The following is a 16,586-nucleotide window of genomic DNA, read 5'->3' as shown; positions in this document are numbered from 1 at the left end:
TTTTTTAAAAATCTTTTTATTAAACTTTTTATTTTATATTGGAGTATGGCTGATTGACAATGTTGTGATAGTTTCAGGTGGACAATAAAGGGACTCAGTCACACATGTACATGTATCCATTCTCCTCCAAACTCCCCTCCCCTCCAGGGTACCACATAGCATTGAGCAGAGTTCCTGTGCTCTAAAGAGAAGTATGGATCCCTAGGTTGGGAAGATCCCCTGGAGAAGGAAATGGCTACCCACTCCAGTATTCTGGCCTACAGAAATCCATGGACAGAGGAGCATGGCAAACTACAGTCCATAGGGTCTCAAAGAGTCAGACACGACTGAACGACGAACACTTTCAACACTCATGGAATCTTGTTGGAAGTTTATGTAAATATAAAATATGTGTGCATGAGTATAAAAGATTTATATTAATGGTGGTTATCTCATGATAAAATCTCAGATAATTTTTACTTTTCTGAATTAAGTGGATTTATCATAATAGTAAATAGAAAAATCAGAGTAAAGCTGAAAAAGAAACTACTGTGGTAAATTAAGAACAGTCATCAGCAAATGCAGCACAGAAAGATTTCTGTGGAAGAAATTTCTAAATGAAGTAGCCACGATATTCCTCTCTCCATTTAAAAATTCATTTCAACTGAGTGGGGCATTTTTTTTCCTCTTTCTAAATGTATCCATATCTTCCCCTGCCCCACTTTTTTTTAATGCTTTGGGCCTGGATGAAAGAAAATGAAAACATTCAGTGTCCAGTCTGACAGGCTCATCCACTCAATAACCTGAGTACTGAAAATTACCTCTTTTCAGTGAGCACGTTCTACAGGATAATTGATTTCTAACCTCCTGGCTCCTTGTTATTTATCTTTGCAGCACAACAGCTACATTGAATACACAAAGACACTGCCTCTGACCCCAGCTCCAGAAATCTTTGGGATGAATGCCAATGCTGATATCACTAAAGATCAGTCAGAAACTCAACTGCTGTTCGACAATATTCTTCTCACACAGGTGTGTGATCTGTGCAGCAGCTGGATTCTGAGGCTGGAAAGGATGATCCCCAAGCAGCATGAGCCCACACGGGAGAGGCCCAGGCACAGAATTACATCTGTTCAAGTGGAGAACCATTTTCAGGAAAAGAGGAAAAAAAAAATACGTACCTTAAAAATAAGTTTAAACATAGAGTAAATGAATGTGTGAGCTTTGTTTTCATCAGGCTTTTGGTTTGGAAAGCATATTTGAGTATCATTCTGCTGCCAGCAGTTCTTTGAGGAGCATTATCTCTGAGTATTCTTTGATATCATTCTGCTGCTAGGAATTCCATTTTGCCTCTCTTGGCTTGAATCATGCCCCAGAACATATAATATGTCCTTTATAAATTTCTTAAAGTGGAAGAAGACTTTCAAAGGTGCCTGGAAGCAGTTTGATGCCAGAATTAATCTAGAATTTTCCCTATTTAATTTTCTAGTCTCTTACTAATGCAGTGTTTTTAATGGCTTATCTTTATCAATGTTCCAGAACATTTAACCTAGTTTGCATAGTTTTTTTCACATCAATATTTTATCAGATTATATAATATTTAAAATATAATAGTAAGTATGAAATGAATTAAAAGATTTAGGAGAACTATTGCCTCTGAGACATGCAACTCTGTTAGTGAGAGCATAAATGTAGGGGCACATCAGAAAACGACCTCTTAAGGCACCAGGATTCAGCATGCCATGGCACAGGTTAGTTCATTTGAATGAAAGATGTTTAATCTTACTTGTCTGTTAAGAGATCTTCTCTTGTATTGTTTTCTGTTAGAAGATATGCTTGTTTGTTTTAGTTCTGAAAGCAAATTAGTCCAAATGGTGAGTTCCCTTAATGATTACACAAAATTTTAGTAAGTTAAGGATGATTATTCATCAAGTAAATTATTCCCCTAACTGATTTCAAGCTAATCTTTTTTTATTTTTATGGAATCTCAAAGTAATAATAATGGTTAATTATTTTATAGTGCTTCTTGTATGGGAGCACTGTTCTAAATGGTTTATGCATAACAGTGTAATGCTTACGACAGTCCTGTGAGGTAAGGTGCTAATTATTCCCATTTTGCAGCGAAAAGACAGACACAGAAAGATTAAGTAGTTAACTCAAGGTCAGCTAGTACAATTTGAAGCCAGGACTCTGAACCAAATAGTCTGAGTCCCACTAGTTTGGCTCCAGAATCTGTGTTCTAAGCTGTGTGATACTCTTTCTAGATTCTAAAAATGGAATAAACCTCAAAGGCAGATAACCAGAGATGCTAGGGGAACTAAGAACTGGAATGAAAGAAAGAAAGAAAGTTAAAAAACCGGGTTGAAAGAAAGAAAATGAAGTCGCTCAGTTGTGTCTGACTCTTTGCGACCCCATGGACTGTAGCCTCCCAGGTTCCTCCGTCCATGGGATTTTCCAACAGTAATACTGGAGTGGGTTGCCATTGCCTTCTCCAGGGGATCTTCCCAACCCAGGGATTGAACCCGGGTCTTCTGCACTGCAGGCAGACTTTTTACCATCTGAGATACCAGGTAAGTCCAAGAACCAGACTTCTCTGGTGGCTCAAATGGTGAAGAACCAGATTAGGAGAATGAAATAGTGTGCTATCATTGATGAAGAGTTCATGGAACTTCTGGCTCTGGTCTGTTGTAAAATAACATCTGCTAATAAGGCAGAAAGGACAAAGACCGTATTTTAATGTCCCTTTTATATGTTAATACCACTAAGATCAGTTATTGCTCGAGCATGAAGTCATATACAGACAAGAATACGTAGATCTTTAGCAACATTCGTGCATGTAGTATGCAATAGTCTGACAACAGGAGAGTTATAGAGTCTTTGGCTTTTTTTAAACTTGACGGACTGTGCCATATTACAGAATACATAAAGCAGTGGTCTTATTCCAACAGAAAATGACTCAGAATCAAACAAACAAGTTTAAATACACTTGGGGTATTTTCTTAGTATGTGATTAAACAACGTCTTTCAATATTCTCCAAATCAAATTGTCAAATACAAATTAATGTAATGGGTAGGCAGGAGTTCAGTGATTCTACATTGAGTTTACCACAGTTCAGAGGCAACAAGATAGACCAAAACAGCAGAGCAAGGTCATGAGGACAGGACCTTCACATTGTGTATTGAAATAAAATATCTTTTGAAGTGAGAGGAGCTAGTGAGGTTGAGAATGTTACTTTTGCAGAGCTGTCTTACCTATGGTGAACTGCCTGACTTGCTTTTGACTAAGAAAATTGTTTCAACCTAAAATATTGTTAAACTAGAAATGGAAAGGTTGAATTCCATGATGTCTCCTTGAAAATGGATCCCACTTATCTTTATTTGATTAATAAAAGGAAAACAACTGTTAGAAGATTTCAAGTGGTATTTGTGAAAACTCTTAAAAGACGATTAAAAAAGAACCCAAGTTAAATAATTACAAATAACACCCTTTTGCTCTTAATTCTCAATATCAGTTGGATATTACTTTTAAAACGTATCTCCCCAACTGTGTGATTTTGGTGTGTGAGAAATAGGTATAGGAATGTGTGTTACTAAAATATTTTTCTTACATTTTTGAAGGGTTATAGGCCTAGGATTTATTTTGGGGGGTGGTGGTTGGGGGGTTTGGTGGAGGTGCAGCTCTTGTTGGAAAACAGAAATGTTTTAAATGAGTTTATAGTACATTGTATGCACATCAAAATACAAATAGAAATCAGCATATCATTCTTCAAATGCAACAGAAATAGGTATTTCACTAGTTTTGACCAAATATTCATTACTTTCTTTGTTATCTGTAATTTGTTTTATATATTTGGTTGTAAACCTAGTACTTTGGGATTGTGGTAAAGGATTACTATATTGGCATAGTCCCCCCCCCCTTTTTTTTCTAGCTTGTAATTAATACTAACATTTAATTTTTTTTAATTTTATTTTATTTTTAAACTTTACGATATTGTATTAGTTTTGCCAAATATCGAAATGAATCCGCCACAGGTATACATGTGTTCCCCATCCTGAACCCTCCTCCCTCCTCCCTCCCTATACCCTCCCTCTGGGTCGTCCCAGTGCACCAGCCCCAAGCATCCAGTATCGTGCATCGAACCTGGACTGGCGACTTGTTTCATACATGATATTATACATGTTTCACTGCTATTCTCCCAAATCTTCCCACCCTCTCCCTCTCCCACAGAGTCCATAAGACTGATGTATACATCAGTGTCTCTTTTGCTGTCTCGTACACAGGGTTATTGTTACTCTGGATATATGAACAGGAGTGGGATTGCTGATCACACGGCAGCTCTGTTTTTAGTTTTTTAAGGAACCTCCATACTGTTCTCCATGGTACTGAACCAAGTTATATTTCCACCAATACTGTGGCAGGGTTCCCTTTTCTCCACATTCTGTCTCCAGTATTTTTTGTTTGTAGATTTTTTTATGAGGATCATTCTGACCAGTATGGAATGAAACCTCTTTGTATTGTTGATGTGCATTTCTGTAATAGTTATTGATGTTTAATTTTTTATTGCACATTTTTATAGGAAGGTGTTAGGGTACCATTAAAAATCTTCCTAGAAACTTAAGTAGAAGTTATTGTCAATATGTATGGAATAGATCCAATATAGAAACTAGAAAATATAAAATCTGAAATAAAACTAAACACAATTTCCTGGGGCTGAAAAAATATGAGATGCATTCATTTATATTCTAATAGTGCGTATTCTCTCTCCATGCACACACACACACACACACACACACACATTTATTTTGAGGATTTAAAAGGTTTTCTCAGAAAATATAGATTCATTTATATGGTGCCACTATAAACATAAGAAATAAAAGTTGAAATGAAATTCCCCTTCCTTGCTTACAGTGTGAATTACTAAAGTCTGCTCTATTTCTATAACTCTTCCAACTGCTTGGAAGATTAGAGCTTATTTTCTTTGCCCTCTTGGGTTCAAGGAGAAAGCTATATCTCTGTTTTTGGCAACCAGTAGGCACCAGAGTTATTATTAGCAAATATATTTTTGGCAAGCTTTCTCATAGCAAAACCAGATTTCCTCCTTCTGGGCTTTGATGCCCATCATCACTTGACCACCCCACCATGGTGAATGCTTTTGCTCCCTCTGTCCACAGCATCTGCCCTTCCCTCAATTCCTAGAGAGCATAGTGCTTCCTCCAGACCTCCTTTTGCCATTGAACATTGTACATAACCTTCTAACAGTTGTTTTCCTCCTGAAGCTTCATTCCCCATGCCTGTTACCATCACGTCAATAAATCTTATGTGGAGAAGAATCATAGCTAAAATAACAAAGTAGTACTCATTCTTACAAAATTTACTTTAGGAATTTTCCCATCCAGCAATTCTTAGACCTTTGTGAGCATTTCTGATTCATAGTTTGAACTCTTCCCAGTCTCGTTCAGCAGATGCTGGTGCAAAATCATCGGATGAAGTGGTGGATGAGGTTGCTGGTGACATCTTGGGTAAACTTCCAAACAACTTTGATGTTGAGTCTGCAATGAGGAGATACCCAACCACTTACACTCAGAGCATGAACACAGTGCTTGTTCAAGAAATGGGACGGTTCAATAAGTTGCTGCAGACCATAAGAGACTCGTGCATTAACATCCAGAAAGCAATCAAGGTAAGGGCAAGTCCACCAAGAAAAAATTCATTGAAATAAACAAATCGTTCATTTACTCAGCCAGCATGTATTGGGCACAGATTCTGTGAAAGCACCTTTCTTGGTTCTGGGATAGAAAGAAAATCCCTGCCCTTAAAATGTGTATGGAATTCTGGGGCTGGCAGTTAATAAGTGGGTAAGTGAGTATAGAATATGGTACATAAAGCAGTCATTTGCTGGATGAGATACATGCTCAGAAGGCAGAAAGCATTAAGAGGTAAGAAAAACAAAGCTTCTGCCCTCACTGAGCTTACCTTAGTGAGGGAGACAAACAATTAACAAATAAACTTGCAGTCAATGGTAAATTCTATGGAAAAAAATAAAATGGGATAAGGATGTGGAGGGTAAGAGGTGGGAAACGCAGTCATTTGGAGTCAGGCCGTTCTGAAGAGAGGCCTGATGGAAGGGGCAGGCCATGGAATGTCTGGGCAGTGGGTTGAGCCAGCAGGAAGGCCCTGAGAGCAGCAGCCTGGCATGGCCGAGGGGTACCGTGGGGAAGGCTGGCTTGGCTCGAGTGGAGTGAGCACAAGGGAGATGGTAGAACAGAGAGAGGAAGGCACAGGCTCGCGATGGCCTTGTCGGCCAAGGTTGGGATCTTCAATTCTATTCTACAGTGTAGAGGCAAAGGGAGGCCTTCAGAGGAATTTAAGCAATAAAGTGAAATGACCTGTTTTGTATTTTTAAAGATTGCTCTGACCTCAGCGGAACGGATTGTAGGGAAACCAGAACATAGGCAGAAGCCAATTATAAGATAGAGGTCTTCCAGCTGAGTTGGTTTCTTGTAGGAGCCGTGGAGGTGGAGGAGAGTGGTTGGATATGAGTTATTGTTGAAAGAGGAGTCTATCTGGCCGGCTGTGGTATGACCTGGCAGGGCTGTTTGGCTAAGTATTCGGTATCCTGTGTTTCTCCTTAACCTGGTTCTCCCTATTTCCTTCCTGCAAAATGAAGGCCTGGCTTTCCACATTCTAGGAGATGAAAGGGGAAAGAGGCCCGAGGGAGCTCGGCAGCCGATATACATGGATCCACTTAACTCCCAGTTTGGGTATGGGAATTCTGACACCAACTAAGCCTGGCTGGCATTCTTCCCCTCCAAGGGTTTCTTCATTTTCCTTTCCAGGTTTCATTCAAAGTAGGTGATGTGTAGTTTTGTGGGGAAAGACCCAGGAGTCTGTTTTTTAAGGCAGATCTCAACAATCTTCATTTTAGCACCACCTTCTTCTCCTCCCTAGCTAAGGCCATCACTTCCAAATATTTGGAATATCCTAGTTGATTCTCAGCTTTGCCCTCTACCAGTTTAGGATCGAGTTTCTCCTGACAACTAAGTCAGCTACCAACAGTCCCATGCTTTCTAGCTCCCAGTATTGTTTTGCTTCTTCCTGCACCTGTAGGCTTATGGGGGTTTTTTGGAGGTGTAGTATTTTTTGTTTTCAGGGGGTGGATTTGGCCATACCACACAGCATACAGGATCTTAGTTTCCCACCAGGGATCGAACCTGTGCCCCCTGCAGTGGAAGCATGGAGTCTTAACCTCTAGACCACAAGGAAAGTTCCTAGGCTTGTGCTTTTAAGAAGGAGCCTATTATACAGAGTGAAGTAAGCCAGAAAGAAAAACACCAATACAGTATACTAACGCATATATATGGAATTTAGAAAGATGCTAACAATAACCCTGTGTACGAGACAGCAAAAAAGACACTGATGTATAGAACAGTCTTATGGACTCTGTTGGAGAGGGAGAGGGTGGGAAGATTTGGGAGAATGGCATTGAAACATGTATAATATCATGTATGAAACGAGTCGCCAGTCCAGGTTCGATGCACGATACTGGATGCTTGGGGCTGGTGCACTGGGACGGCCCAGAGGGATGGTATGGGGAGGGAGGAGGGAGGAGGGTTCAGGATGGGGAACACATGTATACCTGTGGCAGATTCATTTTGATATTTGGCAAAACTAATACAATTTGTAAAGTTTAAAAATAAAATTTAAAAAAAAGACAAAAAAAAATTCCTTTACTGTTGTTTCAGGGTTTGGAGAATGAGGAAAATGAAATGTGGGTGTTTAATCCATTAAATTTACTCTAAAATTTTCTCCATATGTTAGTTGGAATGATATTGTCAGCTATGGAGAAAACAGAAATGATGGCAACTGGCCCAGTTGCAAGATCACATAGGAATTTTCAAGGGCTTCAAAGTTTTACCATCTGTTAGGATCTTCAATTTTATTCTAAAGTGTAAAGGTAAAGGGAAGTCTTCATTATGCAATGAAGTAAAATGATCTATTTTACATTTCAAAATGGGATAAAATCAATTAGACTTCACAGTTGCAATCCAGGATATTCAACCTTTCAAGGCACTTTGTATCATTTTGCTCATTTTATAGTTATCACTATCCTTTTAAGAAGGCCAGGACAGAGGTATGTTAGTTGTCTATTTAATAGATAAATAAACTAAGTCAAAGTTAGGCTGTGACTTAATAGGCAGTGAGGAGCCAAGTGTTGATTAAGATCTTCCAAGCTGGGCCGAATGGGTAAAGGTAGTCAAAAGGTACAAACTTCCAGTTACAAAATATGTCCTGGAGTTACAATGTACAGCTTAGTGACTACAGTCAATAATACTGTATTGCGTATTTGAAAGTTGTTAAGAGAGTAGATCTTAAAAGTTCTCATCACACAAAAAAATGTAACTATGTATGGTGATGAATGTTAACTAGGCTTATTGTAGTGAACAATTCACAATATACACAAATATTGAATCATTATGTTATACATCTAAAACTAATACTGTATGTTAGTATTATTTATATTTCAATAAAAGAAGCTTTCCATTAAAATTTGATTAGATTAAAATTAATATTTTTCTAAGAAATAATTCAAAGATTCCATGTCTTGTGAGTCAAAGAAAATACCTTTTCTTTCTCCCTTTTTTTTTTTTGCTATACTTAACTAATCATAACTGTAAACAAGTTTAATTATAAAATTATTCAAATGCTAGAATACTGTCATGTCAAACAATGGTTAAATGTGTTTCAGGGGCTTGTAGTGATGTCTACAGATCTTGAGGAAGTGGTTAGCAGTATTCTGAATGTCAAGATCCCAGGAATGTGGATGGGGAAATCATACCCAAGCCTTAAACCACTTGGGAGCTATGTGAATGACTTCCTTGCAAGACTAAAGTTTTTGCAGGTGAGTTCATCCGAATGCTCATATATTAGGTTTCTTTTGATTTCATTTTCTTCACTAGGATTTGCGACCCCATGTACGGTAGTCTGCCAGGGTCCTCTGTCCATGGGATTCTCCAGGCAAGAATGCTAGAGTGGGTAGCCATTCCTGTTCCCGGGGGATCTTCCCGACTCAGGGATCAAACCTGGGTCTCCTGCATTGAAGGTGGATTCTTTATCATCTGAACCACCAGAGAAGCCCATAATGAGCATTATTGTCTAGTTTTTATGTGTATCCCAAGCATAAATGACCACTACTCAATATCACATATAGTTTACGTAACTGTTGCAGTAAATTGTCAAAATACAAATATTGGAAGTAGAATCTCTGGAAGCTTCTTTAGGAGAGGTGTTCATGTTCAGTGAAATTAGAAATTCAAATCAATGACATTTGAAGAGAAAAAGGGACTCTCTGTGTTGATATTTCTACTGACTATTTAGCTTTAAGAGATCCCTACAATGGAGCATCCTGCAAGGCCAGACAAGCTACTAGTAAGGAAAATGATTTCTTCCTTGTGCAGCAGTCTTCCAGGTCATGAAATCACTAGATTGCTATTTCAGCCCAAGTCAGTAATGGGCCAATTGTCTTGGAAACGTAGAGTGGGCAGAAGCCTGTCTCCTAATTACCTGGCAATATTGGTTCTTAACTATGTTCTTATTAACAATTCTATTTGTTAGAAGTATTAATTTCCTAAGTACTATATATAATGCATCAAAAGTTGCCTGTGAGGAAATTTCTCCAGGGATGGACTGACTAAACTCCCTTTCTATAATATAGGCCTTCTGTAGTACTAGACTTGGTACTAAAGAATTAAGACTGTTCTTGAAAAATGAAGACTCTACCTTGGATGCTTATGGGGAAAGTTCTTCAAATTCACTTCTTCAGACTGACTTCTATAATTTACCACTTAGTCAGTCAATACTCAACTACTTGTTATATGATATGAACAGAATTACCCAGGTATCTTGATACTTACAAAGATCTCAAGCTCTCACTACCCTGTATCTTCTGGGTGTTTGTTGTACAATATAGTGTCTTCATACATTAGATTCATTGTATTTTAGTGAAGTAGAAGGGAAAACTTCTAAAGGAATATTCTACCGGGTACTATAAACCAGAGAAGAAAAAAGTGAAAAAACATTATCATCTAATCAAACCTTGTAGGAAGATCTTCCTTTATTCAACTAAACATGATCTAGCAGGCAACAATGTATATTAGACACTCACTATTGTAGGGAACTTTTCTGAAAGAATCACTGTGCTGCACTCAGTCATGTCTGACTCTCTGTGACCCAATGGACTGTAGCCCATCAGGCTCCTCTGTCCATGGGAGTCTCCCAGCAAGAATACTGGGGTGGGTTGCCATTTCCTCCTCTAGGGGATCTTCTGGACCCAGGAATCGAACCTATGTCTCTTACATCTCCTGCATCAGCAGGTGGATTCTTTACCACTAGCACTGCCTGGGAAGCCCAAAACAATCACTGGGCATGTATAAAACAGTCATTTGTATATGCATTCATATCACTGCACAAGCTGGTGCAATGGATACGAAATTGACGCCAGAACACATGCTGAACATGCTGGCTGTTTTTCAAACTTTGAGAGTATGGCTTTTTATTCCTCCAAGTGTTAGCTTATTAGTTTACTAGAAAATAACAGGGGGAGTGTTTGGGGCAAATTTTATTAAGCAATGTTGTATTCAAAGTTGAAAGGCTCCAGCGTCTGGACACTTGTGCTTTGATACCACAGCAATGGTACGAGGTCGGGCCTCCTCCAGTCTTCTGGCTTTCTGGCTTCTTCTTCACACAAGCTTTCCTGACTGGTGCCCAGCAAAACTATGCCAGAAAACACACCATCCCCATTGACCTTCTTGGGTTTGACTATGAAGTAATGGAAGACAAAGAATACAAGCATGCTCCAGAAGATGGTAAGTGGCAGCAGTGGAATGAGTTGGCTTATATCTTGACACTGAACAAAAACGTCACCTTCTTGCTTAATTTTCTCAGCTGTTAAAAAGGCAGAATGAGCAAAAGAGCAAGAATAAGAAAAAAATGGGGATGAAATGAATCTGAATAAAGAGTATTTGTCCCTTGCATTGTTGTAGTTTTACACTTTGTAATTCTGAAGTTATTTCTAAAAAAATGTGTTGGCTAGAAAGTAATCATCAAATTAACATTACATGGGATAATCAGCCATAATCTTTTTATGGCTTGTTGTTTTAATTGATATACAGTTGATTTCCCATGTTCTGTTCATTTCTGATGTACAGCAAAATGATTCAGTTACACATATATGTATATATAATATATACATGTTTTATAAGTATATATATATATATACACACACACACACGTCCTTTTATATTCTTTTCCATTATGATTTATCATAGGATACTGAATATAGCTTTCTGTGTTATGCAATAGGATTTTGTTGTTTATACTTTCCATATATAATAGCTTACATCTGCTAACCCCAAACTCCCATTCCACCCCTTCCCCAACTCCTTCCTCCTTGGCAATCACAAGTCTGTTCTCTATGAGTCTGTTTCTGTTTCATAGATAGATTCATTACTGTCATATTTTTAGATTCCACATATAAGTGATATCATAGGGTGTTTGTCTTTCTGACTTCACTTAGTATGACAACTCCAGGTCATCATGTTGTAAATGGCATTATTTCATTTTTAGTGGTTGTGTACATGTACCATGTCTTCTTTATTCATCGATGTATCGATGAACTTTTAGGTTGCTTCCATGTCTTGGCTATTGTGAACAGTATTGAAGTGGACGCTGGAGTGCATGTATCCTTTTAAACCATGTTCTTCTCCAGATATATGCCCAGGAGTGGGATTGTGGATCATATGGTAGCTCTATTTTTAGTTTTCATTATTCTGAGAGATGAATCAAAAAAAGATATTGCTGCAATTTATGTCAGAGTACCTATGTTTTCTACCAATGTTTTCTACATTCTACCTATGTTTTCTTCTAAGAGTATTTTAGTATTCATTATTATGTCTGTAATCCATTTAGAGTCTACTTTTGTGTATGGTGTTAGTGTTCTAATTCATTTTTTTTTAACATGTAGCAGTCCTTTTCCCAACACTATTTATTGAAGAGACTGTCTTTTCTCCACTGTATAGTCTTGCCTCCTTTGTTGTAGATTAATTGACCATAGGTGCATGGGTTTATTTCTGGGCATTCTATCCTGTTCCACTGATTTGTATTTCTGTTTTTGTGCCAGTACCATACTGTTTTGCCGACTGTAGCTTTGTAATACAGTCATAAGTCAGGGAGCATTGCTCTGGCTATTCAGGGTCTTTTGTGGGGTCTTGTGTATTTTGGGGCCATGAAAAAAGCTACTCACTCTTAAAGTGACTTTTAAAGTGGCCACAATGCCATTGTAAATCTATCTAGATTTAGTATCATATATTCTACATGTGTTTGCCTAAGATTTGTCTTAACTGAATCACCCTCTAGCACCCAGTAGTTCAGGTATCAATGGGAAAAGCACTACAAAGCAAGAAGCGGGCAGGAAGGAGTGAATAAGGGCTGGGGGTGCTGCCACCTCCACTCTGTGCTGACCACAACTCACAGAAGCAAAGTGACTCACAGACCATGAAAGTGAACGTCACTCGGTCATGTCCAACTCTTTGTGACCCCAAGGACGATATAGTCCATGGAATTCTCCAGGCCAGAATACTGGAGTGGGTAGCCTTTCCCTTCTCCGGGGGATCTTCCCAACCCAGGAATTGAACAAGGGTCTCCTGCATTGCAGGTGTATTCTTTACCAACAAAGCTATCAGGGAAGCCCCACAGACCAGGAAGGGCTGTTAAAACAGGACCCAGTTAGTATCTCCTGTCATTTTGTTTTGTGTTTTCCATATGGCCCGTGAGAGACAAAAATTTATTTGTCCCCATCACATTTCTTATAAAATTGTTGCTAGGTTGGAGGGAACTTTTATCCCCATTGCCGCTGTTCTTAAGCGGTTAAGATGAATTCTTCTCTTTACTCCCTCTGACATAATCTTTCTTTTCCAAGTAAGAAATAGATCACCCATTAGTTAAAGCCAGACATGTACTGGGCTGTGCTTACCAGTCAGCAAGGTCAGAGTATTAAAAGCTCTCTGGGACCTGACTGCAATCTCCTCTACTTTCTCTGTTCCCATCTATTATTGTGACTGGCCTGCAGACTAAGATCTGGCTGGAGATGTGGGCATGTAGGATGTGCTTGCAGATCTCCCTGGCCCCCTCAGGCAGATCCACCCCTGACCTGGCTCCAGGCTCAAGATGCATTTTGCAATTCAGCTTTACTAGAGTTATTCTTGGGAAGTTATTGGATGAGTGCTTTACCAGCAAATAAAATTGACCTTTTATTCCAGCTATTCTTTCCATCAGTTAAAACCTAGAGAGAACAGAGGGTAAGTCTTCCCCTCAACATCCATCACTGGGCTATCCACATGTGGCCTTTTAAATTTATAACTAAAATTAAATTTAAATCTCTTGGTCCCACTAGCCATGTTTTCTATGTTTTAATAGCCAATCATATTGGAAAACATAGATATAAAATATTTCCATCACTGGAGAAAGTCCTATTGGACAGCACTGCCCAAGTGGATTTTCATATCCTATTTTCACAAACTGCTTTCGTCAGGAGAGCTGATTTGATTCTAACTGTACAAGATAGAAACAGACATTCAGTTCAGTTCAGTCGCTCAGTTGTGTCTGTCTCTTTGCGACTCCATAGACTGCAGCACACCGGGCGTTATTATTTTACAAATATCTTCCAATTGTTCTCTGGATAAAAAAACATATATAGAGTTAAATGAATTGTTCAAGATCACACCTCACATTAGGAACTCTTCACCTATGTCTTCCTAAGTTCTTCAAGGCCTCCCTTCATATCTGTGCAACAAATTACAATGAATATTTTTGTGTGCAGATACCCATATTCAATTCATGAAACTTTACACAAGTGGATAGCCAGGGATGTGATCCAGGTTTCATGGATTCCTTAATTTTTGTTCTTCAGTTGATCATGTATGACATTGCCTTTGGGATTCTCATACAGACTGAGGTGCAGCCTTGGAGTGAGAAGATTCTAAAAGGGGAGGAGAAATTTAACTCTCAGGACATAAGACATCAGCAGAAGGGTGTTTTGTTCCCATGCTGCCTAGAAGCCACTGGGTCCCTACAATGACATTAAGAACTTCTGTAGATTTTGTGGACTCGACATTATAGTCATTGGTCAATTAAAATAGAAACCAATGTTTACCCAAACAGAGAACTTCATGTAAACTAATTTAAAATTCCTTTCCTCTTTTTGTCTCCCACATCAAGTTTTACTAGGCAAAGTATAGCTATTCTTAAGAATATTAACACAAACTCAGAAACTGACTTTAGAGCAGATCTTCGTTTGCTGAACTAGTGTCACTTGGACAGTAGTCACCTGTAGGAATTTCAGCTTCACAACTCAATCTCAATCTGTATGTATATGCAAAGTGTTGTATTAACCTGCTTCTTTTATATTTAGGTGTTTTCATTCACGGACTATTTCTGGACGGAGCTTCCTGGAATAGAAAGATCAAGAAACTTGCAGAATCACATCCCAAAATTCTTTATGATACAGTGCCTGTGGTTAGTATTTTCTAATGATATATATGTGGGGGGCTATTTTATACACATACATACACATATGCAGTCAACTCTTTTTACAGTAGTTATGTTTTATAAACTTGCTACCAACATTAGTGAATACCGAACTCCTAGGCAAAATATAAGGTTTTTGCAAAAAACCTAGGCAGAAACACCTAAGCAAAAATCAGGTGGCCACATTTTTGTTAACTGATCAATATATAACTTTATTTTGTGCTTTTGTTTAAAGATACCTTATTTAATATATACTGTTGATTCATTAACATTGAACTCATGGACTATAACTCATTCCTAAACAGTATTTATAAGGCATATCGCAACCTTCTTGTATGAGGAACATAGATAGCACCTCAGCCCTACACTTAGGGGCCTTTTTAAACAGAACAATTACCAACTGAAAAACAAAATGCAAAAAGCTTAGCATCGAAAGGATACTTGTTTATATTATAGTTGCAAGAGTTGAAACAAGGTGGCAGAATGTCACCAGGTTCAACTTCAGTTGGGAACATGCTTGCTGGTGACTTAGTTTTTGCTGCTCTGGCATGCTTACGAATGAACATGAAAGCACAGAATATCGATATTAGGATTAGGACTAAATTTTAGTGACAGGCAAATTTGCAAATATGGAATCCAGGAGTAATGAGGACTGACTGTATACATGTGTCCACATCCACACATAGGTTTATGATTTCTCTTACATATACATTGACCTAAAAATGTGAAACTTGCAGATTAAAAGATCAGATCAGATCAGTCGCTCAGTCGTGTCCGACTCTTTGCAACCCCATGAATTGCAGCACGCCAGGCCTCCCTGTCCATCACCAACTCCCGGAGTTCACTCAGACTCACGTCCATCAAGTCAGTGATGCCATCCAGCCATCTCATCCTCTGTCGTCCCCTTCTCCTCTTGCCCCTAATCCCTCCCAGCATCAGAGTCTTTTCCAATGAGTCAACTCTTCTCATGAGATGACTAAAAGATAGTTATATGAAAACCATCCATTTAAAAAAATTGTTTTCTAGGCACCAGTCTTTAGCATGGGCATACTAAGCTATATAAGTACTAAGTTTCCAGCTGTTACTGCATTATGAGAAGATGGCTAGAGAGATTTTCACATAATTTGAGGGGTCAGTCTGGGATAGTGATAAAATATAGGCTGAGTTTTACATGAACTTATATGAATTCTGTTTGTGGGACACTGGGAGCCACTCAAAGACAGGCAATAATCCTTCAGAGCAGTTCTAACAGGTACAGAGAGGGACCAGCTGACAGCCGATTGCAAGAAACCTGCCATATATATACCAAGATACTGTGGACAGATAAAGTTTCAAATAAGAGACCCAAACTGAAAGTCACAAGGGCAAAATGTCTGCAATTTCAGGAGTCGATCTGGATCAATTTTTTTCTTTCATATAGAAACTCAAGTTTGTGAATAGGATTTTAAGTAGATAATCTTCTGAAAAAGAAGTCACTAGTAAGAAAAACTCCCATTAAAAAAATCCACTTAGTTGAAACAAACCATGTCCAACTTGAGTGTGAAGTCCTTGTATTCAACAGTATCTGAAGAACAGCTTTCTAGATCTCCACAATTATGTGGCAGAGAGACTAGTACCCTTATTAGCGCCTTTACACAGTTTGTGCTTAAACCTGAGAAACAACAACAAAAAAAGGAATTCCAAACAGTGGGGACGTCAAGAATTGCTATTAGTACTGGACAAAGGTATTCAAGTTCTAAAAATGAAACACTGTTTCCCCTTTTTGATCATAGTTTGTTCTTTACTCTTATATTCAGAAATTAACTTGCTCTAAAATTTTATTGAGATTAGTGAGGTTCAACTATACTTAACATTCTAGGAACTTGACTAATGACTCTTTAAGAATAATCATAGAGTTGTATTGCAGTTATAAAAGCAACTGTGTTTTAAACAGCACAAAATAATAGCCCTTTTAAAATAGTCACCTAACATGGGGGAGGTGATCTAGTTCAACAGTCACTGATAAAAATCCTTTCAGAGTATTTTG

The 16,586-nt window shown here is 38.4% G+C and overlaps 1 protein-coding gene across 3 annotated transcripts in view; it reads left to right on the top strand.

Moving 5' to 3' along the window:
• Positions 1–16,586, top strand: part of DNAH7 (dynein axonemal heavy chain 7) — a 252,750-nt gene that overhangs the window by 235,492 nt on the left and 672 nt on the right. For all 3 annotated transcript variants that reach the window (XM_061440697.1, XM_061440686.1, XM_061440708.1), the window contains 5 exons: positions 874–1,011; positions 5,430–5,660; positions 8,727–8,879; positions 10,665–10,842; positions 14,445–14,548. In XM_061440697.1, the coding sequence (XP_061296681.1) occupies positions 874–1,011; positions 5,430–5,660; positions 8,727–8,879; positions 10,665–10,842; positions 14,445–14,548 (804 nt within the window). The remainder of the gene's footprint in view (positions 1–873; positions 1,012–5,429; positions 5,661–8,726; positions 8,880–10,664; positions 10,843–14,444; positions 14,549–16,586) is intronic.

Source organism: Bos javanicus, chromosome 2 (assembly GCF_032452875.1).
Source record: "Bos javanicus breed banteng chromosome 2, ARS-OSU_banteng_1.0, whole genome shotgun sequence".
NCBI classification, from domain to species: domain Eukaryota; kingdom Metazoa; phylum Chordata; class Mammalia; order Artiodactyla; family Bovidae; genus Bos; species Bos javanicus.
Note: the sequence above shows the minus strand (reverse complement) of the source record. Positions and strands in the feature narration are given on the sequence as shown.